This window comes from Anolis carolinensis, unplaced genomic scaffold (assembly GCF_035594765.1).
Source record: "Anolis carolinensis isolate JA03-04 unplaced genomic scaffold, rAnoCar3.1.pri scaffold_9, whole genome shotgun sequence".
NCBI lineage: Eukaryota > Metazoa > Chordata > Lepidosauria > Squamata > Dactyloidae > Anolis > Anolis carolinensis.
In genome coordinates this window covers 5,831,929-5,859,646 of record NW_026943820.1, presented here as the reverse complement: position 1 = coordinate 5,859,646, position 27,718 = coordinate 5,831,929, and the positions used below count along the sequence as shown (strand labels likewise).

The window sequence follows — 27,718 nt, the reverse complement described above, 5'->3', positions numbered from 1 at the left end:
CTAGGACATGCATGGGCCAACTTTGGCCCTCCAGGTGTTTTGGACTGCAACTCCCACAATTCCTAACTGCCTACCGGCGGTTAGGAATTGTGGGACTTGAAGTCCAAAACACCTGGAGGGCCAAAGTTGGCCCATACCTGGTCTAGGACAACACACATCTTCCTGTAATGAAGTATGAATTTTTAGTTTACATATGTTATGTTTAATTGTGTGTTTGTGTTTTATAAGGGTAAGTATTACAGTTATTGCATCTCAGCACTCAGAGGCTGGTTGCCATGGAGAAGTAGGCAGAGCCAACTGCTGTTTTGTTGAAGAAGTGCAGAGTTTTTTAAAAAAGGGATTCAGTCTGTGCTCTGATGAGGCACAGGGAAGATTGATCCTAGGTTGAGGGGATCAGGGAGACTCAATTGTTCATTTTGAGTTGGTTTAAAATACGTTTGGTGACTTATTTAATGTAGTCTGTGTCCTGGTAAGGAACAGAGAATCTGTGATCATATATCACAGGGGTGACTGCGGTTTAAAAGTAGCAGAGGAAGAAGTTCTAACTACTTTAAGTAAAAGAAGTGACACTTTAGGGAGTTTGACTCACCTCATTCTAGTTTTGTAACTGTTAATAAAAATGCCTCTAAGTGAGAAACAAAATTGTAACCACCAAGCTCTGTGCCTGAATAAACTTGTTATTGTTCCTCCAACATCTAAGCCTCTGTCGCAGATATTATAAACCAAGTTGCGTTACCATCCAAAGTGAATAAGAAGAAGAAAGAAAGAAAAATGTAAAAGGTCTCCTCTCTGAGTCTTTGGTGGCTGTATCATTACAATTGGTGGCAGCGGTGGGATAAAAAGATCCCCCCTGCCTGAAAGGACCTTAGTCGTTCTTAGTCCTTTACACTTCCCATTACAGAAAACATGACTCTTTGCCAAAGACGGGCGGGTGCCTGACGCAAGGCAAAGGGTCTGAAGAACAAGGCCATGACCACAAGGCCAAACCACTGACCCGCCAGCAGCGTTTCCGGGGCAGGATCCAAGAGAGGTGGAATGGGTCCAATGCTGGCTTTTGCTTCCCTCATAGCAACACAATTTGCCCTCTCCAAGGTCCCCCAAGGCTTCCATTGCGGAGTGGGGATCTCCAGACTAGTCCCTGCCCTATATTTGGGGAAACACTGATTGTGGGGAAAGGACACAAGCTGCACCTGACTTGCAGCAGGTCTTTGGATGAAGCTCACAAGGGCTGATGCTCCTGAAGAAAAATAACAGATGCCAAGGGAAAGTGTCAGCACCACAAACATCCTTGCTAGTGTTGTCGAAGGCTTTCATGGGCGGAATCATTGGTTGCTGTGAGTTTTCCAAGCTGTATGGTTATGTTCCAAAAGCATTCTCTCCTGACGTTTCACCCACATCTATGGTAGGCATCTTCAGAGGTTGTTAGGTATGTTGGAAACTAGTTAAGTGGGGTTTATATATCTGTGGAAAGTCCAGAGTGGGAGAAAGAACTCTTGTCTGCTTGAGGCAAGTGTGAATGGTGCAATCGGCCACCATGATTGCTACGAGGGTTGAATGAAAGTAATGCCTCCACCTTCGTAACTCCTTAACAGATGGTAGTCCTGGTGTGCTGGCTTGTTCAGTAGAGTCTCCTCTACAATTCCATTTGGCGGGAAGCCTTAGCATTGAATGGTTGTGTTGTTAAAGTGCGAAGTATGGAACCCTGCGCAGACGTTCAGTCAATGCGACTTAAGCAACGTGCAGTCATTGAATTCTTGACAGCAGAAAGTGTCATCCCAAAGGATATTCATCAGAGAATGCAAGCTGTTTATAGGGATTGTGTTTATGTTGGGCAAGTAAGTTTTAAAATGTTGAGGTGGAACATCTGACTTGCGTGACAAACAAAGAGTTGGGACGTCCTGTGACAGCAACCGAGTTTCACAAGCAAAAGGTTGACAGATTGATTCAGGACGATCGTCATATCACTCAGAGAGAAATTTCAAGCCTAATTGGCATTTCACAAGAAGGTGTGGGTCACATTATTGCTTTGCTTGGCTCTCGGAAGATCTGTGCACGATGGGTCCTGTGAGAAGCTGGTTGCGGAAACAGAGTATGGACTTCTTCTGTGACGGCTTCAGAAAACTTGTTCATCGTTGGCAGAAATGCATCCAATTGTCTGATGATTATGTGGAAAAGCGAATAGTGGTGGTTAGAGCACATTCTAAAGGTTATTTCTGTGTTTGATTTATTAAAATATTCCCATCCAAACCCAAGTAACAAAGGTGGAGGCATTACTTTTAATTCAACCCTCGTAGTTTTGGAAATGAAACGGAAAGGCTTTCTCTCTCTCTCAGTCTACATTCCTGATTTTGCAAGTCCTGAAGGCCATGGTCAGAATAGAGATGGTCCACCACCAGACTTTCTCCCTTTCGGTGGGCCAGTTTGCAGTGAAAGCGCTCCAGCGCAAAAGGCACAGGGGGGGGGGGGGAACGGGGCTTTGTCATTCCTGTTTGCCCACAATGCTTCTTGACCTTTGCCTCTTTGGCCGGAGATAAAGATCCTGCTTATGGAACTCTAAATAAACATTGTGCGGGAGATCAATTCATTCGCCGGACAATGAGTCAACCTCCTCCCTCCTTGCCTGTCAAGGGCCCCAGTAAACTGTTTACTCTCCTCTTAAAATCAAGCAGCTCCAGATCCCTGACTGTAATGCAACTAAAATAAACTGCTAAAGGAACCTGAATAGCCAGTTTCCTTAGACGTTACGTTTTATGGCTGTGGAAAGGTAGCTGTAAAATTATATGTCCCCCCTTTCTTCTTCAGATGTTACTGATAAAATCCCACCATGTTATTCTCAGAAAAGGCAGAAATAGGGGGTTTGGGTGGCTGGGTGTTTTGGAGGAAGTTGACTTTAGGGATTGGCACAATGAAAGAGCATCCCTAAGGCCCTGCCGGAGAGCAAGGCCTGCACCTTCTCCCCCACAAAGGCCTAGGTTTGCTTCCAGGCGACGGCCCAATTCCCAGATACAAGGACCCCTTTCCCTTGCATGGAAGGAACATCCCTGCCCCACAGAAAACCTTTGGAGAGCAAGTGCTAGATGCACTCTTCAAAGGAGCAGAAGCACCTGACTTTAAACAGGATCTGTCTTCAGCCCGATTGTTTGTCAAAATTTATGGCGCCTGCGGAGGCAAGTCTCCCACAAAGGAATGACTCTGTTCTTCTGGCAGAGAAGAGGAAACCAGCCAAGCCCTATGGAGCCTCTGCTTGGACATCAAGTTTAAGGCCTCGTAGGCTCTGGCAAAGGAGGCAAGAGGAAGTGGCTCAGAAGGGCCAGGATGGAGGGTGGATTTTGGGGGGCAGGCAGTCATTCCAGAGGAACCCAAAGGGGCTCATGGCTTTGCCACCCTTCAGACACAGCCTGGGGTTGCTGGTTGTAATGAAGTACAAATTTTTGGTTTACAGATATGTTTAATTGTGTTTGTGTTTTAAAAGGGTAAGTATTACAGTTATTGCATCTCAGCACTCAGAGGCTGGTTGCCATGGAGAAGTAGGTGGAGCCAACTGCTGTTGGAACTCATTGCCTCAATATGTTAGAGCAATGTCGGAGTTGCGACCTTTTGTAAAAGCGCTCAAGACTTGGCTGTTTGATTGTACATTTAAGTAAATCAGATCTATTTTGCCAAATAGTCACTGTTGAATGTTTTTAGGTTGAATGTTTTTATGTTGAATGTTTTTTATATTGTGGAATGATATTTTAAATTGTAAGTCGCTCGGAGCACTCTGGTGGAGAACGACAAATTAAGAAATAAAGTGAAGAAATGAAGTTTTGTTGAAGAAGTGCAGTTAAAAAAAAAAGGATTCAATCTGTCCTCTGATGAGGCACAGGGAAGATTGATCCTAGGTTGAGAGAGGATCAAGGAGACTCGATTGTTCATTTTGAGTCGGTTTAAAATAAGTTTGGTGACTTATTTAATGTAGTCTGTGTCCTGGTAAGGAACAGAGAATCTGTGATCGTATATTACAGGGGTGACTGCGGTTTAAAAGTAGCAGAGGAAGAAGTTCTAACTACTTTAAGTAAAAGAAGTGACACTTTAGGGAGTTTGACTCACCTCATTCTAGTATTGTAACTGTTAATAAAAATACCTCTAAGTGAGAAACAACATTGTAACCACTAAGCTCTGTGCCTGAATAAACTTGTTATTGTTCCTCCAACATCTAAGCCTCTGTCGCATATATTATAAACCAAGTTACGCTACCATCTAAAGTGAATAATAAGAAGAAAAAAGTAAAAGGTCTCCTCTCCGAGTCTTTGATGGTTGCATCTTTACAAATTGGTGGCAGTCATTATTAGCTCCTTCACATGGGTCACCGGAAAGATGCCCAGTAGACAGTCCCTAGCATTTCCAAGTGGAAGTTATCTATACCACGTTGGCACCATCATCTCCAGCTATTTAGCTGCTTGTGATCCCTTTATCAGTTTTAAACTTATTTATTTATGCAATGCTTTTGACATGAAATCAAAGCAGCTTGCGGAGCGAGTGCACCTTGATGGCATAAAGGCTTGCATGGGGGGTTTTGCCGCCTTCTGCTTCTGGTCCAATTCTGAGAGGAGGGGAGGCCTGCTCAAGGAGGGAACCTTCCGCCCCCAGGAAGAAAGCGCCTCTCTGCTCCTGTGGCTTGGTATCCCTGCCTGCTTCTTCACATTCAGGCACCTAAAGGGGCCCAGCCAAGGTCTGGGGAGCTGCCCTCAAGGCTCAGGAAGGGATGGGGAGGTGGGCTAGGGCTGGGATCCTTCCTAAGGGACAGGGATTGAGTCACCAAGGGGGGAACAAGGAAAGGGTTGCGGGGGGGGGGGGGGCTTACAACGCTTTCTGCTGCCTTTGGGTCACACAAGATCTCTGGGCTCAAAGCCTGCACAAGCCCATGTATGTGCAGCCATGGGGAGGGAGGGTGCTGGGTTCCTCTGAGCCAAGAACGCTCCCACTATTTTGTGGTCCCACCTGACCTTTTCTGGCCCCCTTCAAAGCCTCTCCTTGCAGTGGTAGACCAGGCCCATGCCCAGGTGGGAAGGGAGGAAGAGACAAACCCCTGCAGCAACAACAGCAGCAAGGGCTACTGAGCTCTATTCCGGCCGCCCAATTAAACTGCATGGTCTTTTATTTCAGTGCCAATATTACAGATACAACACAAACGTCCCAGGAGGAGAACAAATTCAAATGGAATCCAGGACTCTGACAGACTCAGGAAATGAAGAGTGGGCAAAGGACAGAAAGCAGCTTTGCGGCGTCCAAGAGGATTCTCGACCAAGGTCACCCCCCTTCATCCCTCAGGGTCCTGCCTGGACTTCTTCCCCAATCCCCCCTCCCCACCCTCCCTCCCTGCGGCCAAAGACAAGACAAATGCAGTTCCAAGACTCAGGGCAGGAGCCCCATGAAAGACAGGCTGTGGGCTGGAGCTGCAGCTTCCCCAGAAAGAAAGAGAGAGCACGCAATTGGGGGAAGGGGGATGGTTGCAGTCCCCTGCCCGTTGCGCACCCCCACCCCCCAGAAATGTCCCTCTTGAAGGGCCACCGGGGAGCAATGCAGTCCAGCGCAGAAACCTCAGGGAGGAGAGGGCCCCCTGCATCCTCCCTCAGGCATTTCCAGCATGAAGAACAGGGACGAAAGTGCCGGAAGACGGACGCTGGCCAGGAAGGAGGTGGACCGGCTCACTCACCCACCGAGGAGAAGGGCGTAAAGATGACCGTGATGAGGACTATGAAGAGGAGGAGCAGCAACCGTTCTCTTGCTGCTTGGGGTGGGGGGCAAAACAAGATGAATGGGGCTTCTGTGGCAAGTGTGGCTCAGCACAGCTCAAGGGGTGGGTGGGGAGAGAAGGGGAGCGGAGGGAGGGCTGAGTCTTGCGATATGCTTCAGGGGGACCAGGCCCAGTTCTCCTGCTCCACAGTAACAGCAGCAGCAGTCGGAGCTCTCATCCGGTCCCAGTGCAAGGGGGGAAGGCGCCTGGAGTCACCGACGCTGCTGCCCCGTGCCCCAGCCGGCCTTCCTTCTGTCCATTCATGTCTGTCCATCTGCCCGCCCGTCCTTGCGCTTGACCGGTGAGGTGGGTGAGGACGGGCCCAGAGCCCCTCACTGCCAGGACTGGGGTGGGAAGGCGTTGACTTCTGCCAGGTCCTGCATCGGCGAGCCCTTGTGGTTGTAGGTCAGCTTAATCCGCATGCGGAGCTGTTGCTACAAAGGGAGCATAGTCGGAGGGAAGGCTAAGTCCCAGCAGACCCCCTTCGGGACAGCAGCCCCTTCCATGGCGTAAAAGCAGCCCTCCCTCACAGCCAATGCTCCTCCTTCCACCCAGCTCACCTTCTGGGGGTTCAGGACTTTGATGACTTGTGTGATGGTCCCTGTGTTGAATGCTGGGATGACGCTGCTGCTGGGAGACAGGAGCTGCAGCTGGAATGTCTGCAAGGAAGCAAAGCCCAAACGGGATGGTCAGACCTCCCCTTCCAGCTGAGCAGGAGGAGCGAAGCTGCTCTGTACAGCACTCTGCTTCTTCCACAGAGGTGCGGGGCTTTAGGTAGCATTTATGGGGAGATGGGTGCACAAAAGGCTTCCTGTGCCCCACCCAAATGCCTCACCTTTGGTACCGCAGCCTGGAAAACAAAGTCTGTCATGTCCACCTCAGTGTTGTTGGAGGCCTGTATTGTGATCACGGTGATGCTGGGGTTTGTGTTTGAACGCTCAAAGGCAAAGTCAATCTTCAGGCCATTCTTGTTGTAGGCAGTGATGGGAGGGATGCCTGCGGAGTAGTCATGCTGCTCAGGCCCCAGACTGCCCCTTGCAAGTTTTGAGGGCCTGGGCACCAGACAGCACCCTCCCAAGGGTTGGGAAAGGAGGGAAGCTGCCAGATGACACACCCGGCAACAGAGGATAGGGCTCCCCGCCTGTACAACTCCGCCCTGTGCCCCCCCTCCCCACAAGCAGGGCACATCCACCCTTCCTACCAGCAGCAGCGATTTCGTTGAAAATGGGTGGGGAAGAAAGGCCGTCTAACAGGAATGGGGGCTGCGAGATCTGTGGGGCTGGGACTGGAGGACCTAAACAGCCGCAAGAGAAAGAGAACCATGAGCGTCTCTGTGACCCCGCAGCCCCTGGGGCCAGGCAAAGGCCCTGCCCACCTCCTGCAGTCAACCCAAGGGCCTCTCCCATCCTGGGCCACTTGCTCACCTGTCGTGGGGTTGAGGTCCCCCAGGAGGTCTAGAAGCTCCCCTCCGGCAGAAGCTGGCTTGGTGGGGGGTGCTGTCGGGATGACCAGCGAGATGTCATTGCTGCCCAACAGGTCGAGCAGGTCATTGGCCTGAAGAGAAACATAAAAGCTGTTGGAAAAGCTGGAGGATGGAGACCAGCTGTCCTGAGGGGCTAGGCCTCCGGGGGAGAACAACAGCCCCACAGCCAAACCATCGCTCCATTGCTGGACATGAAGAAAGGAGGCCTCTTCCTCTTACCTGGCTGGCGGGCTGCAGGCCAGTGGGGGGCGGCTTAGTCTCCAGAACAGTTGGTTCCCCCTCCCCCCCGTTGGGCTGAGTGACATCAGTGGGCCCGTTGGTGGTCACTTTCTCCATCACAGGCATCCTCTCCAGGAGGGCTGGCCTGCAAGAGGAGAGAGCCATAAGCACCAGTGAACTCAGTTCTGTGTGTGTGTGTGTGTGGGGGGGGGGGGTAGGAAAGGGTTGTCTTCTAACCCCTCAGGCCCCTGAACTCAAGCCACCTGTATTGGCCCTTCTGGGTCTGCGCAGAGCCACCACTGGGCGCCACTCCTCCCAAGGGACCCCACAAAAGGATGAGACTGGCACTGCCCTTTTCTCCTCCTGCTGTTGCCTGGCCTGGGTTCAAATGCGCACGCACCTCATGTGGTCGTACTTCTTGAACAAGGCATTGTACTCCACTGCCCTCTGCTGGAGCTCCACATCAATGCTGCTGCCGTAGATGGAGACTACCTTCTTGATGCGGCTGAAGGAGCGAGAAGAGGGAGATGGGGAGAGTATGACTGGCAGCCCAGGGACAGAGAGCTGGCTGCAGCAAGGAGGACCAACAGACTCGCCTCTTCAGGAAGAGCAAGGAGGCCTATCCATGCAGGGCAACCCAAATGAGGCGCTTTCTTGGGAAGGAAGCGCATGCCCTGGCTTGCCACTGCTGTCCTCTATGTGGAATCCGGCCCCAGATGCTCCCACCACTGCTCCTTGAGCCCTTTTCCTTCCTTTCCCCTTGGAGCCACTCACTTGACCGTGCAGGTGAACCGCGTTGAGAGCTTCATGATGGCTGTCAGGGCGTAGCCCCGTGTGACGGACACCGACATGTTTGAAACAAGGACGCCCTCCAAAACGTCTAGGACCTCATCCTCCGTGACCTGAGCAAGGCGGGAGGTGAGAGCTCAGGTAAGATGCCAGTGGCGCTCCTTGGGTGGCAATGCAGGGCAGGCACCCAAGGCTGGACCCCCCCCTCTCTTCACTCCCCAGGAGGTCTACCTGGATGGGCTCCTCCTCTTCACATTGGCCAGACACCAGGAGGTCCCCATACTCCCCGATGCACCAAGAGGCCACCTGGACCAGTGGTTGCTGCAGGAGGGAGGATCAAAAAGAATGTCCATCAGCGTAGCTCCACTAAGCTTGCCCCATGGCCACCCCACACCCCTCTCCCTCTCGGCACTGACTTGGGAGTAGTCGCCCAAGATGGCTTTGTAGAGCTTCTGTACAGTGTATGCATGCATCTCCACACTATTGGTGATGAGCTGGATGAGGTTGGGTACAGCGTCGTCACGCACGTAGCTCCCTGCCTGGAAGGTGGAAAGGGGGACAGAAATGGAAGTCACAAGGAAAGACCACAGGCCCATCTGCCCACCTGGTCCACCAGCCCACATGGCTCTTGGGGCAGAGCCAGGAGCAGCACTCACTGTCGTCAAGACGCGCATGATGGTGTCTATGTGCCACCGCTTGGAGGGAGCATACCTGGGAAAGCAACCAACAGCATGAGACCCAGGTGAGGATACTGCCCCCCTGTGCAGCTTCAAGTGGGCTCCCTGCATTTCTAGAGGGAGAGCTGCACAACTAAAGGAGCAGAAGAGGGGTCACCACAAGGAATTGGGTGAAAGAAGGGTACAAGAGGGATAATTCTTGGGAGAAAGAGAAGAAATTGCAAATAGAGGTGAATAATGTGTTCAGAGTTAGTCATCCTGCATGAGGCAGAGCTGGCCAGGATTCACTCCTCTAGCACTCCAGCATAACCACAGAGGCCAGGAAGCAGCCGGTTGGAGTGCGAGAGCAGAGAAGGGGACCACTGGCCAGCAGAATCAAGCACCCTTCAAGCCCCGCTGTTGTCTTCTGCCCTGAGAAACATTTTCATAGTGGGCAGGTAGGGAGGAGGGCAGGGGAGCAAGCAAAGTGCTGGAGGGACATCTTACTTTTCTGCCGCCAGAAATATTCCCGAAGCGCAATCGGCTTTGAACTCTGGCTCACAGGAGTCCAAGAAATACAGCAGCTCCTTCATCATGCCTCGGATGTTATTGCCATTCACCAGGGCAAAGCTGAGCTCCATGGCCCGCCTGAGAAAAGGGGGAGGGAGGGGCTCAGGGGACGTGGCTCTGGACCAAAGGAGGCAGCAGGGCTGGGGCCCACTTCCAGTCTCCCTGCTCCTTGTGAGTGCTGGCCCCGTCAGCCCCTGGGCGCACAGCGGAGAGGGGCGGGCTGCGGGTGTGCTCCGTCAGCTGCATGAGTTTCACCATTGCACTGGGCACTCTGCCGATGGATCACTCTCAGGCCTCATCCTCCAAGAGCACAGCCGGCCCGGCGGGTCTCCCTCAAGCACTGCCAAGCTGCTCCCACTCCCCACACACCAGCTGTCTCCATGCTGAACCCCACCAATCAACTGAGGTGGCAAATAAATACCACTTCTGGCCAATTGGCTGGCAAAGTTGGAGTGCGGGCAGGAGAGAGGGAGAGGCTGGGCAGGTCTGGTGGTGCCTGGCCCCTTCTGGCCCAGATCTCACCACTCACCGCTTGATGGAGACATCCAGGTCCTTCAAGCAGTCAACGATGGTGCTCCTGTGACGCTGCACAGCATTGTGGTCTGTCTGCACTGTTTTCAGCAGGGAGGTCAAAGCGACGTATCTAAGGGGGAGGAGGGAGACCTGCTGCATCAGACAATGGCAGCCACTCACAGAAAACTTTTGTTGGCAGATCACGAAAGCAGAGTGGATGAGGACGGAGCCAGCACCAAGCCTTCTGAGCCAGCTGGCTAGGCAGAGGAGATGGCGCTCCATGCAGCCGCCACTGGATGCTCCTCTGAATGGGAAAGCAGCAAGGGAGCTATTTGCCCCCATGCGCACCCCTCACCACAAATGGCCAGTGGAAGGGAGACATGATCAAGCCACAAAAGGCCTCCCAGCTTATTGGGTGCATTCATTGCCTTACCTGATATTTTTGTCATTATTAAGTAAGAACCGCCCTAGAATGTTAATGGCCAGCACCTGCCAAGGGAAAGAGAGCAGGAGGGAGACATCAGGGACTTTGTGTCTCCAGCCAAGTGCCTCCTCCACCCGCTCTACAAGAAGAAGCCCGGAGAGTCCTGGGGCCTCCTCCCCAGAGCCCTCCCCAAAAAGCCCAGGGGACCTACGCGCAGGCCGCTCTCAGACTTGATGTCCATGATGGTTAAGACTGTTTCGTAAAGGATGGCGTTGCCTACGTTTTTACTTGTTTCGGTGTTTGTGGCCACCTAGAACAAGACAGAGGAAAAAGTGGTCCAGCTTCACTTTGTAGCCCCGACTCCTCTCTCCTGCCTCCCTCTGCATCCTCTGCACCACACCACACCTGCGCAAGGATGTCATTCATTGCTTCACTTGAGTCATCATCATTTCGGCCCAGGATCCTCAGCAACCGCAGGATCCGCACCTGAAAGGCAGCCAGATTGCCACATGAGCTTTTGCAGCCACCAAGGGTCAGGCCCTGCGTTGTAGCTCAATCAAGAGGGCGAGTGGGGTTTCTGTTTAAGGCAAGCCCTGGAGATGGGGCAAGGGGGACATTCTCTGCCCCTGTCTCGTACCTGAAGAAAGGGGTCACTGATCCCAGAAACGTCATGTTCAGGAGAGTAGCCAGACATGATGAGATTCTTCAGGATACGAACAAGCTGGGGCACAAGCTGTAGGAAGCAAACAGCCGTGAGGCAGATCACACCGGTGGGTTGGGTGGGGAATGGGTTTGAGGTCAGCACCCTCTCTGCCCAGAGCACAGCTCCCTCCAGAGAAAGGTGTCAAAACAATAAATGAAAAGCATCATAATGACGCGGGATGTGGATACTTCATGGTCAATTAAAACATGTTGACTATTTTGAGTACAAACATAAGCGGCTGAATGTTGCAAGTGCCACCCGCCCCCTTGGGATGCAAGCGTGCCTTTGTGTGTTGGGGATTCTGTCTTAAAAATAAAAGAACACAGTTGCTCAGATCTGCAAAAACTGGGCAGTCTTGGGAGGGATCCCCGCTCACATCACACCCCAGCGCCCTGAGCTTCCTGTGCCACCACTTTCCAGACACATGCCAATGGGGAACTGGAGCAGGGCGACGCCTTCCAACATGCCCCTTTCTTACAGCACACTGCCATCAAAAGCCCATCCCTGAGTTATACTTTACTCACAAATCCAGATGCCCACCCTCTTGAAAGGGCAACAAGAGCCCCAACAACAGTACAGAGCCCCCTGCCCTGCCCCCCTGGCAACATGGCTAGACTAAAGCGCAGGCATGTTAGGTCGAGGGCATATTAGTGCACAAAGCGACAGACAGGCACTGACTGGCCTCAGCACTGGCATGGGGGCGGGGGGACTGGACGGATGGAGGATAGACGGACGGATCAGGCAAGCATGCACCAGCAATGGGGGTGGGGTGAGGGGGGGAAGGAATATGCATGTGCCTCTTACCTTCTCATTCTAACAAACCATCACAGCAGGATTCCAAACAGACACAGAGGGGACAAGAGAGATGGAAGCAGGTGTTAGGGAGAGGAGCAGCTGGGCACCTCGCAGCTTCCTCGTCCGCCATCACCGGCAAAGTAACAGGGCAATGCCTGAGGCACAGCCGCACTCAGCACTTGATCTCCCTGGCCCAGCAGCCCCCCAGCAGCAGGAGCTCAGAGGCTGGGGCAATACAGCTTAGCAGGGCCCTCTGGCCCTGGCTGCCAATGCCGGTGCAGCAGCTACACCCTCCCCCCATAACTGACTCCCACCCCTACCCCGCGCCACGTGGAGAGGCTAAGCAGCAGGGGCCCATGGCACCCACAGCAGGAGAGACGCGCAGAGGAAAAGAGGGTGGGTGGCCCCGGAAGGAGGCAAGCGGCCTGCCTCCCAGAAGTTCAGGCCCAGCAGCAGCAAAAGCCCAGGGACCAAGACAGGGCAGTGGCCGCGGAGAGAGCACAGACTGACCTTCCTGAAGTGAGCCAACATGTCTGGGCTTCTCTCGCACATTTCTGTGAGAAGGACAACTGAGGTGTGAAGGACTCCTGCCAGGAAAGAAGGGGGACACGTATTGAGGGGACTTCCTAAGGCACAGCACCAGGGCCGAGATGGTGAGGGGGAGGGTCTCAAGGCAGCAGTGGAGCAGCAAAGGAGAGCCTCTGAAGAGGCAAGGTCAGAAATATTAAAAATTAACTAGGTATTTTTTAATTACAAATGTGTGAGTCAAGCACCGAAAGGGTTTAATAAGTTAACGTCGCCCTGAGGAGTATGAGTAGGCTGAAGCCTGTTAGAGTTAGTGGGCCAAAGCTAGTGTCGTCCTGAGGAGTGTGAGAATGCTTCAGTATGAAGAAGGCCTAGTGTGAGGCAGACCTCAGTGTTAGTCAGTCACACTGAGAGAAGGCCTCTGTGTGAAGTAGGCTTGGTGTGAGAAGCCCGTGAGAGAAGCTCCAGTATAAAGAACTTTGTGTTATGGAAACCTTGTTTTGTAAATAGTGCAACCTTATTATTATTGCTACAAAGAAAAACCTCCAAAGGAAGAGATAACATTGGTCTGTGTATTTTTTTTAACTACTAGTGCAGGGTCACGCTGCTGCTAATAAGTTACTCTGCTATACATTTATGGGGAGGGTCTTTTGTTAATAAGCCCACTTGCCCAACAACACATTCCTCCCCGCCATCCCATCCACCAAAGAATAATCTGGGCCCCCTCCAGAGCCCCTCTTCAACCCTAAGCTGAGCACATCTGGGAACATCCATAAGGAGGGGGCTGGCCCCTGGAGCGCCCCAGCTCCCCTGTGCTGGGCCAGACTGCTCCCCTTCCAGATGAGGGGCAGCAGCACCCCAAAGCAGGACGGGGCCTCTCCCCACAGTCAATCTGCACCACACTTCCACCAGGGCAGACCAAGCCCCCCCTTCCTTCTCCTCCTGTTAGCCACTTCCCGCAGCTGGCATTACCATGATTCTTCTCGTTTAGGAGGTTCTTTGTAGCTGGCAGAAACATCTCCATGAGCTCAGGCACCTTCCGGATGACGTGAACCGCGCAGAGGGCTGCCTGTGGAAGGGGGGGGGGGCAAGGGGGTAGCAGGAGGCTCAGGTCTTTGCCATTGTGCTGGAAGACTGCCAGCTTCTCCTTCCCACAAAGAAGCAGAGTGCATGGCTGGTGGGGAGGGAAGACCCACAGCTCCCACACCCAGGGCCCTCCTTAGGCCTGGTTAGCACTTCCCTGGAGGATCAGGAAAGGGATCTTAGAGCGAGGTGCCCACCTTTTTCCTCAGGTAGGAGTTTGAGGTCTTCAGGAGCTTCTCCACCTCCCCAGCTAAGTCGCGGCACATTTCCGAGGAGCCCATGCAGCCCAGGGTGCAAAGGGCCAGGCCCTGGACATACTGCGTGCTGTGATTAAGGTCACTGGGGAGGAGGTAAGGAGAATGCAGTGAAGGTGCAGGATGAGGTCCTGAGCAGTTTGGGAGGGGGAGCGGGGAGGCAGATACTGCCGCCCACATCACTGAGGATGTTTTAGCTGGGCCCACAAACAAGAAACTCAGAACTGCCTTCCACAGAAGGCCTTAAGGATTCTGGGGCGAGGCAGAAGCTTTGGTAAAAGGAGGGCAAATTTACCAGCCCAAGGCTGCCACCCTGCCAAAAGTTCTTCTGGCTCTACCCAAAAGGCTCAGATTCAGAGACACTCAGTACCAGGTCAGTGTCTGCTGCCCCAACTGACAGCCAGACCCCACCCCCAGCCTAGCCTCTCCATAAGAAGAAGTCACCAAAGGAGGCCCACCATTCAGCAATGCTTCCCCACGATCAACCAAAAGGGGAGAGATGGGAGGAGCTTACTTTTTGATGCAATTGGTCATGAGAAGGTGGACGTCCTGCCTCTCGTCCAGAAGCAGCATGGCCCCAAGGTATCCAATGCGCTTGTCTGTGAACTTCTGAGAAGCAATCAGTTTGAGGCACTCCAGCTGAAAGAAGAGACAGAGGGTCTGCCCACAGAGGCCTAAAGGGATCCCCAACCAATCTACCTGGCTGACCCTCTCGCCCCAATCCTTCAGGCCCTCAATGGCTTTGCTCTTTAACCCCAGGACAGAGGTGCCCACTCTTCCCAGTCCAAAGCAACACTTCCTTTACCTGCCACTGCCTCAGGCCCTGCTGGGTAGACAAGGTCCAGGCAGAAGCAGTGCTCATCTCAGAGTAAATACACACCATTTCTGCAGGAGCTTGGAACAAGCAGAAGAGCAAGCCCAGGAGAAGCTCCAGCATGAGGCTCCTAGCCAGCCAGCCAGCCGCTCCCTCATCACTGCCTCTTGCATCCCACCCCCAGGTATCAGACACCTGAGCTGGCTACAGCTCTCCCTTGGCTGATTAAGAGGAGGAGGAGGAAGCCGTACACCAGGGTATCCATTTCACCCAGGAGTCAGAAACCAGTCAGAACAAAAGGAGAAAAACCCAGGCCGAAGGAACCATTCTGTCTCCATGCTGTAGCCACTGGGGTTCAGGAGGGGCCCACAATGCCTCTGGTCGCAGAGATAAAGACCCAGGAGTGTTGTCTTACTAAGTTCCCATTGGTTCAATGCATGCACTCTAGAATGCACCAGGTTCTGGCCTTTGCTGCCAAGCAGGGTTTCCCCTAGACTATGCAAGGCCTGGACTTTCAGGAACTGGCCACGGCTCCAGGTTCAACTGCAGCCTAACCCTCACCCTGACCCTGTGGCTGCAGCCAGATCCCCGCAGAAGGGGCCTACCTGTCCAAAGTGTGCAGGGTAGCCCAGCATGTGCATGTACAGCAACTTGGCAACATTCCGGCAGCGGTAAGTGTTGTCCTCTTCTCGGAAAGAGGATCGGATTGCAGCACATTCTTTCTGGATCATCTCTCTCTCTTCCGCCTGGGTCCGTGCGGTCCTTATGGTCCGGATCAGCTCCCGGAGTCTGATGGGGGCTGGCATCCTCTGAGGGAAGGAAAGAGTGGGAACAGTAAAAAACTATGACGCTGACAGGGGTCTTAGGACACCCTGTGCTTCACAGGGGGCTTTTAGAGCAGATCAACAGTACCAGCATATAGAAAGGGAATCAAAGGAGAACACCAATTTATGATAGGATATCACTAACCAAGATCTGTTCATCAGAAAAAAACAGAATATGTTCCTTCCACAAAGAAAATGTTGTTGCTTAAATATAATGTACTAGTTCTTATAATGTAGTTTCATATTCCTTGAAGCTGAAAAACATGTTTGGACCCTCCATATCCACAGATTCTATACCCACAGATTCAATTATCTACAGGTGGAGCCCTCACAGGTGCAGCACTGGCTCCTCCAGAGCAGCCAAAGGGATTTTCCTGACTCCTGAATTCCTGGAGGTCAGGGTGGAGGTGGGCGTGGGGGGAGGATGGGCAGCAGCAGCTCTCTGGGAAAAGGTCAGCTTAGTGCTCATGAGTGGGAAACTGCCGGAAAAAGCTTGCCAGTTCCAGGTTCAGGCTTGACAGTGTGCTTTATCAACATCTGCTTGTCGCTGCATATCACAGAATAATAGATTTGGAAGAGATTACATGGGTCATCTAGTCCAACCGCTTGCCATGCAGTAAAACACAATCAAAGCACCCCTATCAATATGCAAAGGGCATCTACCCAGCAGGGAAGGTGAGCAGCTTAGTCCACTCAGAGCTTTGCAAAAAGACGCAGTGGGAAGAGAGACACCTCACTGGTGGCACAACACAGCCATAGGCCTGCAACGTTTGGATTCTGATGCTTTTCAAAAAGCTGCTGAATGCACTGCTGAGAGAAGAGCCAAGGGTTCCCTTGCAGGTTGTGAGAGCCACCTGTTCCCCAGCTGATTTTGCACGGATCCCTAACACCCAGCTCCCAGTACAATGACACAGCTCCCTTGGAACAGCTAGAAGGCAACTCCCCTGAACAGATGAGTCCTTGGCTGTGTTGCCCTATTGTTTGGTTTCCTCAGGAAACCACAACGTTTATGCATTTATTTTATGGAAAGTATAGCTGGTCCATCTTCCCATCCCGAGAGCAACACACTTAATGGCCTACAATAACCTCAATCGAAACAACACTGTCAGACTCAGGCCTGTGGCGACAGTTTGCTACAGGCAAGTTAAAGGGCAAATAGCACCAAATGGACTCCAGTAAGCTCCCCAGTTACACACACAGCTCCTGCACGCTGTTTTCTATGGCAGCCTTCAGAGGCAAGGGCAAGACAGAGAAACCATCATTATGATCCCAAGCCATCTTTATTCCGGCACAGCTGTTTCTGGACTGATTCTGACTCCCATGCATTTATTTATATCAAAGACATATGGGCACTAAAAATGCATCTGGCTGATACTCCAGAGAGTCTGTCACAGGGGCAGCTCTGGAGACAGGCCTAAGGAAAGCTTTCTGTCAGAGACCGTAGAGAGCCAGCTCCTGCTCCCAGCCTTGAGAGGGTCTTGCTCCCTTAAGACCCTCGGCCTCCTCCTGTGCTACCTGCCAAGCCTGTGGGTTCCTCAGGGTGGAAGCCTGTGCCTTAAGGCCACAAGAGGAGTGCAGTAAGCAAAGGAGGGCTCGGCTCCCTTGAACTGGGAATGGAGCCACTTGGCCCAAAAGCTCAGCTGGATCAAGGGCCCGCACCCACTTGGGTTGCTTTCAAGAACCAGGAAGAGGTCACAGCATCTCTTCTCTCGCTGCAGGAAGGGGATCCTCCCTGGGGGTGCAGACGCCCAGTTGCGGTGGTCATGCCCAGGCACACCCTCCCTTGCCTGCTCTTGACACAGGCACACTCTCCCACATTCCTTCCCGCTACTTTCGCTCCCCTCCCAGCCTCACATACAGACTCGTGGCAAGGAAATGTCAAGACACACAGCAGAGGAGCAAAGGAGAGCCTGTGGAGGGTGTGCAGACAAGCACCTGCTCCCTGCTCAGCTGCTGTCAGTCTGTGCCATGCCCTGCTCTGCAAACCAAGCCAAGCTAGCCCTGTGGCTACGCAGCAGTCCTGTCTAAGCCCCACCAGCAGACATCTCCTCAGTGTTTGGAGCCAGCAACTAACAGCAAAGGGCCATCCTCCCCATCACTGATGAGGAAGCTGGCTGGCAGATGGACAGGAAGGGCGTGCTTTGCCAACAGCCCTCTCAAAGGAAGCGGAGAATGACCTGCTTGGCTTGGGAACCTCAGCTGAGCTCACTCTGCGTAATCAGCTACCTGCCTAATACGCCGGACTGGCCTCTTTGCCCTACCAAACCCCCCACCCCGAAGTGCATCCCTCCAACTTTCTGGCCCACCAGACTCTGCAAATCATGGCAATGTTCTTGCAGGGGCTGTGTGACACCCTAGACAAATAAGCAGAGCTTCCTCCCCCCAAGAATCTCTCTTGTGTTGGCAATCCAAGATATCATCGGCCCTAGGATGTTACATCTTGTTTAAGCAACACATTTCGGCACAGGACAAACTCTTAGCAGCTTAAATGGCGTATAGAGCCAAGCACATGTTACGAAAGAGAACAATAACGGAACAGTCAGGCTCCAGGGAGAGCCAGAGCAAGGGAAACCCACTGGGGAACCATGAGTGACATTCTCCCAGTCTCAGAGGAAGGCAAGGGCAACCCCCACCCCCTTCGAAAGAACTTGAAGGCACACAACAAGTTACAGGTCTCTGCAATTCCATCTGGAAACTACAAAAGGTCCCCATGTTATGTTAATCTGGAAAGAAGCTACGGCTGTTGCTGTCAGCTTCTGGAATTTGCCCCTGGCCTCTAGCAGTCTTTAACAAGTTCATTTTCTAAGTCAGCTCTACTATCCAGTCAGCAGCACAGGGACAAGGCTCTTTAACCAGCAGCCCCTTATTTCTGCTACTTATTCAGGCTATCATTTCCAGAGAGTGATTTTATATCATGCGGCACCAACTGGGGCACCATTACTGTTATTATTATTGTTGTTATCAGTATTATTATATCTAGCTTTCTCCTTTTAAGAGAGACTCATAGTGGCTTATCAATGCTAAACACAACATACAATTCAAAACCTACTACTGAGAAACTTGAAAATAACATGAAACATGGAGCTGTTAAAAACAAATAAGTTAAAACCATTTAAGCAATTACTACCTATTGATATACAGGCAGTCCAAAAGTTACGAACAAGATAGGTGCTGTAGGTTTGTTGTTAGGTTGAATTGGTTTGTAAGTCAGAACAGGTACATTTTTAAAGTAATTCCAGCCACACACACACACATACATATACATTTATAATTTTAGCTTTGGATAGCATAGGGAAGGGTGAATATCCCTGTGGTGTTACTTTTGGTGCTTCTGTTTCCCCTGTTTGGAAGATCCCACATCACTTTCTGTCCCTGTGATCATTGGATTTTGAAAAAAATGGCTTGTTGTGGAATCAAGGATTGGAGATAAAGCTTCAGTGGAGACCCCCTTTCCCAAGGATAATGACTCTTCTGGGAGTGGATTTCCCTTCCTTCCAAAGGGCAGATTCCTTTCACTTCCTGTTGTCTCACACCATTTTTAAGTAGGAGTCATCTGTAAGTTGGATATTTGTAACTCAGGGACTGCCTGTATGGGTGCGTATGTGTATGAGGGCTAGATATAGTATCATATGTTTGGAAAAGACCCTGTGATAATGACTCTTCCGAGAGTGGATTTCCCTTCCTTCTAAAGGGAAGATTTCTCTCACTTCCTGTTGTCTCACCCTGATCTTAACTAGGGAGTCATTTGTAAGTCTCAGGGACTGTGTGTGTGTGTGTGTGTGTATGAGACAGATATAGTAATGTTTATATTAGGTGGTTTTAATTCTATGCCCCTATGTCTAAATATTGTTTTATCTTATGTTTAATTGTCTTTATTGTTTTTAATAATGCATAGCTATATGTTTCCTGTTTAGATTTTATGATTTGTTTTTATATACATGTCAGGCATTGAATTTTGCCATTTTTATGTTGTAAACTGCTTTGAGACCCCCGGGATGAGAAAAGCAGTATATAAATACAGTAAATAAACAAATAAAATCATAGATTTGGAAGGCACTCTCAAAGGCCATCCAGTCTTTCCCTAGGATAGTGACTCTTCCAGGAGTGGATCTCTCTTCCTTCTGAGGGGAAGATTCCTCTCACTTCCTGTTGTCTCGACCTATTAATAACTAGGAGTCATTTGTAAGTTGGATGTTTATAACTCTGGGACTATCCTGTGTGTGACAGATATAATGTCATTGACTTGGAAGGGACCCCAAAAGGCCATCCAGTCTTTCCCTAGGATAGTGACTCTTCTAGGAATTGATCTCCCTTCCTTCTGAGGGGAAGATTCCTCTCACTTCCTGTTATCTCAACCCATTCATAACTAGGAGTCATTTGTAAGTTGGATGTTTATAACTCTGGGACTATCCTGTGTGTGATAGATATAATGTCATAGACTTGGAAGGGACCCCAAAAGGCCATCCAGTCTTTCCCTAGGATAGTGACTCTTCTGGGAATGGATCTCCCTTCCTTCTGAGGGGAAGATTCCTCTCACTTCCTGTTGTCTGAGCCTCGTTCTGACGCAGGCATGGCCCAACTTGGGCCCTGCAGTTGCTTTGGACTTTAACTCCCACCATTCCGAACAACCTCAGGCCCCTTCCTTTCCCCGCTTAGACAGAATGGTGGGAGATGAAGTCGAAAACACCTGCAGGGCCCAAGTTAGGAATGATGAGAGTTGGGAGTCCAAAACACCGGGATCGATCTTGACAGCTTCCTCCCTTGAGAGCCCGCCTGGAGAGGAGGCAAAAGGGAGGGAGCGAGGGAAGGCAGTGGCGGGACTTGATTGCAGGCCCAACTCCGACCCGGCCGGGAAGGGCAGGGCAGGGCGGCAGCCGGGGGAGAGCAGGGCCCGGCGCTCCCCCTTCCTTCCTTCCTCCCTCCGCTCTCTCCCTCCCTTCCGGGGCCTCTCCTCCCTGCCTCCCTTCCCTCCCTCTCTCCGTCACTCACCGGGCCGGGTCCCGGCGGCAAAGGCGGCAGCGGCGGAACAACCAGGAGCCTGGCATCCAAAATGGCGGCGTCGCGGCCTCAGCACCGCTCCCGCAGGCGGAAGGATACCACTCCGGAACTCACTCCCTGTGCCTCATTCTCTCGCGCCCCTCCTTCGCTATCCATTCCGCTCCCGACGAGCCCCCGTTGCCTTATCGCTTCCGCTCGTTCCCTGACAAGCGGGCGAGGCGGCCTACAGCAGCGGAATGCTGAGGGACTATATTCCTCCGCGGAAGCATCTGGGGGTGAAGGGTGAGAGGGTGAGACGCTGTGCGTGGCAGGCACTGATGACGTCACGCGCCTGCCTAGTCACCACTGCGGCCTGTCTTAATTTTCTCCGAGGATGCCACACTTCCGGGCCGGGCTGAGTGTGCCAAGGAAAAGGAACCGGAGTTTGTTTCCCGGGTTGTTTTATTCCCTCCCTGCCTCCCTCGCGGAGCCCTGTCGGGGCGGGGACGACGGCGGCGACGGCTTCCTTCGCCGTCGCCTTGGCAACCGGCGCTTGCGTCATCACTGAGGGCCTGGCGACTGTGTGTGTATCTGTCTCTCTTGCGCGCCCTTCTATAACGCACTTCCGGCGCTCCGTGAAGAGAGAGGCCGAGGGCGGGCCCAGGCCCGAGAGGAGTCGGAGGCGGCGGCGGGATGGAGGAGCCTGGCCGCGGCGGGGAAGAAGGAGGCGGAGGCAGCGGTGGCGGCGCCGGGGGCGGAAAGGAAGAGGAGGAAGGCGGGTGAGAGACGGGGAGAGAGGCCGAGGGGGGGCAGGAGGAGCGAGGAGAAGGCCTGCCCATGTCCAGTCAGGAGGCAGCTCCCCTTCCCTCACCAGGGTGTGGGATCTCAAACTGTATTTACAGTAGAGTCTCACTTATCCAAGCTAAACGGGCCGGCAGAAGCTCGGATAAGCGAATATCTTGGATAATAAGGAGGGATTAAGGAAAAGCCTATTAAACATCAAATTAGGTTATGACTTCACAAATTAAGTTCCCAAAACATCATGTTATACAACAAATTTTGACAGAAAAAGTAGTTCAACACGCAGTAATGTTATGTTGTAATTACTGTATTTACGAATTTAGCACCAAAATATCATGATATATCGAAAACATTGACTACAAAAAATAGCTTGGATAATCCAGAAGCTTGGATAAGCAAAGCTTGGATAAGTGAGACTCTACTGTATTTATTTAGAAGTTGTAATGTATTTTAAAACAAAAACAAAGTAAAAAAACTTGGCATTATATAAATGTCCTTTGACCAAAATCTGGTTACTTGGGGTGCCTCTGATGTTGCTATAAGAAGGTCCTCCATTGTGCATGTGTCAGGGCTTAGGCTGCATTGTGGTAGGTGGTCATAGTAAAGGCAGAGGTTTTCCCCTGACATGATGTCTAGTCGTGTCCGACTCTGGGGGTTGGTGCACATTTCCATTTCTGTGCCAAAGAGCCGGCGTTGTCCGTAGACTTCTCCAAAGTCATGTGGCCAGCATGACTGCATGGAATGCCGTTACCTTTCTGCCAGATCTACTCACATTTGCATGTTTTTGAACTGCTATGTTGACAGAACCTAGAGCTGACAGCGGGAGCTCACTCCTCTCCCTCGATTTGAACTGGCGACTTTTCTGTCTGCAAATTCAGCAGCTTATCAGTGGTCAGAATCATAGAGTTGGAAGATACCTCATGGGCCATCCAGTCCAACCCCCTACCAAGAAGCAGGAAATTGCATTCAAAGCCCCCCGACAGATGGCCATCCAGCCTCTGCTTAAAAACCTCCAAAGAAAGAGCCTCCACCACAGTCCGGGGCAGAGACAGAGTTCCACTGCCGAACAGCTCTCACAGTGAGGAAGTTCTTCCTAATGTTCAGTTGGAATCTCCTTTCCTGTAGTTTAAAGCCATTGTTCCGTGTCCTAGTCTGCAGGGCAGCAGAAAACAAGCATGCTCCCTCCTCCCTATGACTTCCTTTCACGTATTTGTACATGGCTATCATGTCTCCTCTCAGCCTTCTCTTCTGCAGGCTAAACATGCCCAGTTCTTTAAGCCGCTCCTCATAGGGCTTGTTTTCCAGACCCTTGATCATTTTAGTCGCCCTCCTCTGGACAGCTTGTCAACATCTTCCCTTAAATTATGGTGCCCAGAATTGGACACAGTATGATTCCAGGTTTGGTTTGGCCAAGGTGGAATAGAGGTGTAGCACGGTCCGTGGTTTGCTCTTCTCTACTCCCCGCCTCAGGAATTCCTTCCCTAAAGAAATAGAAACAGCCTCCACCCTCCTCTCCTTTAAGAAACTTCTGAAAATGCATTTATGCACTTTAGCATATGGAGAGGAGGAGGACTAGGACATAAATTTAATCTATTGGAATGCTGGCTAACCCACTTGTATTTTATGGCTGCTATGATACATCTGAAATGAACCATTTGAAAGCCATTTAAATGTAATTGTATCTTTATTACTTTTAGTGTATATGTTGTAATGTTTTACCCATGTTTTAGTTTACTGTGTCTTATTGGATTATTTTTTATTTTTGCTTCTCAGTGCTTAATTTTTTGTTGTAAGCTTACTTTTGTTACTGTGCATTATCGTATTATTTTGATGTCCGTACTCATTTGAGGCATTGAATGTTTCTCTTTTAGTTTTGTGTCTGTAAACTGCCCTGAGTCCCTTTGGGGAGAGAGGGCGGTCTAGAAATAAAGTTAATTATTATTATTATTATTAATTCCCTCCCTAATGGTGCCCTTCTCTCTGCAGTTGAGGCCGAGCAGCAGGAAGGCTTCCCCTCCTTGTCGGCGCCATGCGGGCGGCCCAGGAGCGGGGTCAGGAGTTTCTCCCTCCGAAGAAGCGGGACCTCCCCCCAGCTACTGTCCCCACCACCACCATCAGCAGCAGCACTGAGGAGCCCCACACAGCAGCTGAGAAGGGAGGGCCCCCCTCTGAGTGGAGTCAGGCCCCGGCTTCCCCCTCCTCCCCATGGAGTGGTGGTGTCCAGGCCGGACTGACGCTGGACCAGTATGGGCTGCTTTACAAGGTGTCTGCCTTCCCCTCGCCGCCGCCTTCCGCGGTGCTGAGCCTGGGTGCCCTGCCCCCCACTTCCTCCTCCTCTTCAGCCTTCGGGGGTGTGGCCTCGCCTTTCCTCCAGGCCCCCGGGGCCTCTTTCCCGCAGGTGCACTTTGCCCAGCTGCCCCCCGCCCCGCTGCAGTTCCTGGGGGGGCCCTTCCCACTGCCCTATGCTCCCCAGGGCTTCCTGCCAGGCCACCTGCTGCCCACCACCGCCGGCCTCCAGGCACCGCCCCACTTGGTGCCCTTCGTGCCCCTCCTCCAGGAGGACCCTGGCCCTCGAGCGGCGCAGGTGGCGTTTGGCAACAAGGCTCAGGGCCGGATTCCCGTCTACTACCAGGTGTCCCACCTGCCCCCGGGATACACTGCGTTTGAGGCCCCCGTGGCCAGCCTGGGTCCAGAGCTAGCCCTGAGGGAGGGCCACCTCAGCCCCGAAGAAGCCACAGAGAATGGGCTTCATGTCCAGGAAGGCGAGGCCAAGGAACAGTGGTCCCCAGCAGCCCTCCACTGTGGCACCAACGGTCCGATCTCGGCAGTCCTTCCTCTGGCGGCTGGGAGGGCGGAGGCCTTGGGGGCCTCTCAGCGAAGCAGCCCAGAGGCAGACCTGGAGGTGCAGCGGGTGGTGGGGGTGCTGGCCTTCCAGGGCCACTCCAGCGCCTCCACTTCAGAGAGACGCGACCCGAGCCCACTGAACCTCTCCCACAGCAGCCATGGACAGAAGGCAGACTCAGCCAGGAACCTCTCAGGAGCAGCTCTGGCTGCGGCGGCTGACAGAAGGCCCTCGGAGCAGGAGCAGGAGCAGCTCTGTCCTGGGGAGATGCTTGTGGGACCAGCGATGGCCAACGGGAAGCTGGGCCCCTTCCGTCCGGCTGCTTGCGACAGCATCCCGGGGTCACCGAGCCTAGAGGCAGGGGCGGCAGAGTGTACCCCCCGCTCTCAGGGCCATCTGCCCTCTCACTTCATGAAGGGGGCCATCATCCAGCTGGCCACCGGGGAACTGAAACGGGTGGAGGACTTGCAGACCCAGGACTTTGTGCGCAGTGCGGAGGCCAGTGGCGGCCTGAAGATAGATTCCAGCACAGTGGTGGACATCCGGGAGAGTACCTGGCCAGGCCTGGTGACGCTGCACTTTGTAGTGGGGGAGCAGCAGAGCAAGGTGAGCATCGATGTGCCCCCCGAGCACCCCTTCTTTGTCTATGGTCAGGGCTGGTCCTCCTGCAGCCCTGAGAGGACCGCCCGGCTCTTCGCCCTCCGTTGCCATGGCCTCCAGGTGGGCGACGTCTGCGTCTCCATCAGTCTCCAGGGTCTCAACGGCCGCCCGGCTCCTCTTGCCAGCCCTGAGGGCGGGGAGAGGCCCGGCTGCGCCAGGCAGGGTGTTCTACGGGAGCCCTCTGGGGTCCCGGCTGCAGAGAGGAGCCCTCCGGGGCTGGGAGGGGTGGGGAGAGGGCCCTCCCCAGAGGTCTCTCAGCTCAGCCCTGTTGTCTCTGCACTCAGCTGGGCAGGCCCCGGCCCACAGAGGCTTGGGGAGGAGTCTCTTGGGCCGCCCCTCCTGCGCCCCTCCTTCATTCCTCAGGAGGTCAAGCTGTCTATCGAGGGCCGCTCTAATGCAGGGAAGTGACCCTTTGGAGAACTCCATTGCTTCCCTGCAAAGCCCAACCAGGCCTCTTCTGGCCTGGTCTGTGCTCAGACCTCCCTGGGCCCCACCCAGCCTTTCCTGCAGCCATGTGCCTCAATGCATTCCACTGACAGAGACCCCCTTTTCCACCAGCAGGGCGGTTTTTAGGTCAAGGGTCAGAGCAGACGCAGGTGGGAGAGCCCTTGCTGCTCTTTTTCTGGGAGCAGGGGGAAAACTTCCAAGGCCCCTCCTCACACAAGCACTTTACTAGGCCTTTGGCTTACTTACGAGAAGAAGCACTTGCACCAGGCGCTTGCAGGGAGTCTGAGCAGGCGAGGGCCAGGTCTATCCTCAGGCAGCAGGGAAGCCCTGGACTGCTTTGGATTCTTTGACAGCAGCCCTGAGTCAAGGAAGCTCATGCTCCTCCCCAGGGAGAGACTGCTGGGCAAATTCCTCACCTGGGACCAGGGAAAAGGTGATATCCGCTGCCCCTTTGTGTCTCGCTCCAAGCATGCTGCCTCTGCCCTGCAGCCGGGTGGGAGCCAGATCCAGAAAGCAGGCGGGTTTGAGAGACTGTGTGTGTGTGTCCAAGGGCCCATCCACATTGTTTGTCTATACAGGAATTGGGTTCTCTAGGCTCCCTGTCTGTGTGCAGAGCCCTTCCCCTCCTTGGGTGCAGTGGCAGTCCCTTCCTGCTGTAAGGAGGGCTCCTGCTGCTGGTGACTTCTTTGAAGCAGGTCTTTTCTCATCCTGGACCCTTATCATCCAAGTAGAGCCATTAGTCCCTCTGGGAAACAGAGCCACTCTGTCCCCAACATCAGGAAAGGAAAGCCTGCCTTCCTGGCTGCTGGCCATTGGGAATGCAATGCAGGACCACCATGCCACCTGACTGGAGGGCTGAAAGGGCCGAATGCAGGCCAGGAAATGCCATGGTCCCATTCTACAGAGAGGAAGACCTCCCCCGGAGAGAGTGGCACACTTGTTTGCAGAGAGAGGCAAATAAAATTTGGAAGACGTTGAGATGGCTGGCAGTTAAGCCTGAGGTGCTGTACCAGCTTTCCAGCACAGCCCCTGCCTGCCTCAGAGTGTCCCCTCAGGTCCTGCTGTTTCTTCAGAGCATCTCAAAGCAACAGCTTCTCTGAACAGCCCTGTACAAAAAGCAAAGGAGGTCTTGGCTTTCCTTCCTGGGACCTTGCTGGCTTCTTCACCTGGGACCAGGGAAAAGGAGGCATTTGCACCCCCTTTGTGTTTTTCTCCAAGCGTGCCGTCTCTGACGCTGGCACTTTGCACTGTCTGTGGCTGCCCACCTCCTGGCCGCCTTCCTCCACATCTTCCCAGGTGGCCCTTAAGTCTTTACCTGTATCATTGCCCCTCCTCTGGCTGAGAGATAGAGGTAGGAGAACAGAGGTGGGGGTGTTGGAAAGTCCCTTCCTTTATTCCTTTGGGGCCAAGTAAGACTGAGGGCTGGAGGTGCTGGAATAAGTCTGTCCCTCCTCCCTTTTTTGCAGCCTTCTCTTGACTTGATCCACAGAGACAATGTATTGTTTCTGTCCTGCTGGTTGGCTGCTGCTCTCCTAGGGCCAGAGTCAGCCTGGCCACAAATCGGGTTGCTGTCATGCACAGCAGAGGGGCCTGGGCTGCTGTTCTTTCTGGGGCGGGGGGTCAGGAGCCCATGTTCCAGAGCAATAAGTCATTCCCTGATCCTACAGTGAACCCGTTGCCCAGCAGTGCCTTCCCCATGGGGCCCCAAAGCGGCTCTTGGGCTGGTCTCAGCCCAGCAGCTTCTTTGCAGGACTCCACAATGAAGGCAGGCAGGCAGGCAAGGAAAGAAGGCAATGCTGTGGCCCCCGCTCCCCGCCTGGGCCCCTTGCAAGCACCTTAGTCCCACGTGCAAATGTGTGTGCAGTGCACCAGGAGCCCCAGCTGCATCCCAGGCCAAGCCTTAGGAGTAGCCGCCTGCCCGGCCCCGTCTCTCCCATCTACCCTTTAATGAAGCATTACTAGTCCAAGGGGGATAATCTATTTTGTTGTGCTTCTTTTGTATCTGTTTTAAATAAATCAATTTGTACTGTATATTTGTACTTTGAGTCAGATCCCTTTCCCTGTTTTACCATTTAAAGTCTCTGTACACACAGATTGTATTTTTATTGTTAATGCTCTTACAGATACTGCATTTAACTTGTTGACCATGTAAACAGTATATATGCATATATCTATATATCTATATAATTATAAGCCTATAGCTTTTACCTTGCTGTGTCTGCTTCTTAATCATGCCATGGAGTGTTGCTGCCCCTCCAGGACTTCAGGGCACAGCCCTGCCCAGCCTCTTCTGAACGTATTTGGGAAAAGGGAGCCTCTCCACTTGCCTGGGCACTCGGTTTCACCGCCAAACCACTTGGTCAGAATGTTCCTTCCTTTAAAGTTCAGTTGAAATCCCCCTTCCTGTGACTTTAAAAGCTATAGCACTAACTCCTATCCTCTGAGGCTGCAAAAACAGACCCCCCCCCCCACAGACCCTCATGCCAACCCTTGAGGTATATATAAAATGTGATTATGTCACCCTCAGTCTTCTCTTCACCAAGCTAAACCTGCCCATTTCCAT

The 27,718-nt window shown here is 52.7% G+C and overlaps 2 protein-coding genes and 1 non-coding gene across 4 annotated transcripts; 1 reads left to right on the top strand and 2 right to left on the bottom strand.

Annotated features, from left to right (window-relative positions):
* Nucleotides 1-5,119: 5,119 nt before the first annotated feature.
* ap1g1 (adaptor related protein complex 1 subunit gamma 1) lies at nucleotides 5,120-20,562 on the bottom strand. Of its 2 annotated transcripts, XM_003227402.3 has the most exons (24): nucleotides 20,418-20,562; nucleotides 15,210-15,413; nucleotides 14,305-14,429; nucleotides 13,734-13,875; nucleotides 13,426-13,522; nucleotides 12,439-12,515; nucleotides 11,938-11,946; nucleotides 11,068-11,163; nucleotides 10,836-10,916; nucleotides 10,642-10,740; nucleotides 10,440-10,495; nucleotides 10,023-10,136; nucleotides 9,431-9,571; nucleotides 8,924-8,978; nucleotides 8,684-8,806; nucleotides 8,499-8,588; nucleotides 8,253-8,380; nucleotides 7,879-7,983; nucleotides 7,479-7,623; nucleotides 7,201-7,330; nucleotides 6,978-7,070; nucleotides 6,612-6,772; nucleotides 6,337-6,435; nucleotides 5,120-6,210 (listed from the first exon to the last, which is right to left on the bottom strand). In XM_003227402.3, exons 2-24 carry the CDS (start codon nucleotides 15,408-15,410, stop codon nucleotides 6,109-6,111), a joined length of 2,469 nt encoding a protein of 822 aa, XP_003227450.1. In that variant the 5' UTR covers nucleotides 15,411-15,413; nucleotides 20,418-20,562; the 3' UTR covers nucleotides 5,120-6,108. The 2 variants fall into 2 exon arrangements, with proteins under 2 accessions (XP_003227450.1, XP_003227449.1); XM_003227401.3 differs by lacking the exon at nucleotides 11,938-11,946 and having other exon boundaries at nucleotides 20,418-20,561.
* LOC134293702 (small nucleolar RNA SNORD71) lies at nucleotides 9,721-9,806 on the bottom strand. Its single transcript, XR_010000664.1, has one exon. It is a non-coding gene; the product is annotated as a small nucleolar RNA SNORD71 (small nucleolar RNA).
* A 481-nt stretch (nucleotides 20,563-21,043) lies between the features above and the next one.
* Nucleotides 21,044-27,362, top strand: atxn1l (ataxin 1 like). The gene is made up of 2 exons (XM_008120605.3): nucleotides 21,044-21,184; nucleotides 23,193-27,362. Exon 2 carries the CDS (start codon nucleotides 23,236-23,238, stop codon nucleotides 25,114-25,116), a length of 1,881 nt encoding a protein of 626 aa, XP_008118812.3. The 5' UTR covers nucleotides 21,044-21,184; nucleotides 23,193-23,235; the 3' UTR covers nucleotides 25,117-27,362.
* Nucleotides 27,363-27,718: the final 356 nt, after the last annotated feature.

Coding starts and splice junctions, on each gene's coding strand:
- ap1g1 (XM_003227402.3), bottom strand. CDS start 15,410: ATGCCAGCCCCCATCAGACTCCGGGAGCTGATCCGGACCATAAGGACC. Junction 9,572..10,022: donor CTGGATGTCTCCATCAAGCG/GTGAGTGGTGAG, acceptor CCCTTTTCTCAG/GCGGGCCATGGAGCTCAGCT. Junction 6,773..6,977: donor CAACGAAATCGCTGCTGCTG/GTAGGAAGGGTG, acceptor ACTACTCCGCAG/GCATCCCTCCCATCACTGCC.
- atxn1l (XM_008120605.3), top strand. CDS start 23,236: ATGCGGGCGGCCCAGGAGCGGGGTCAGGAGTTTCTCCCTCCGAAGAAG.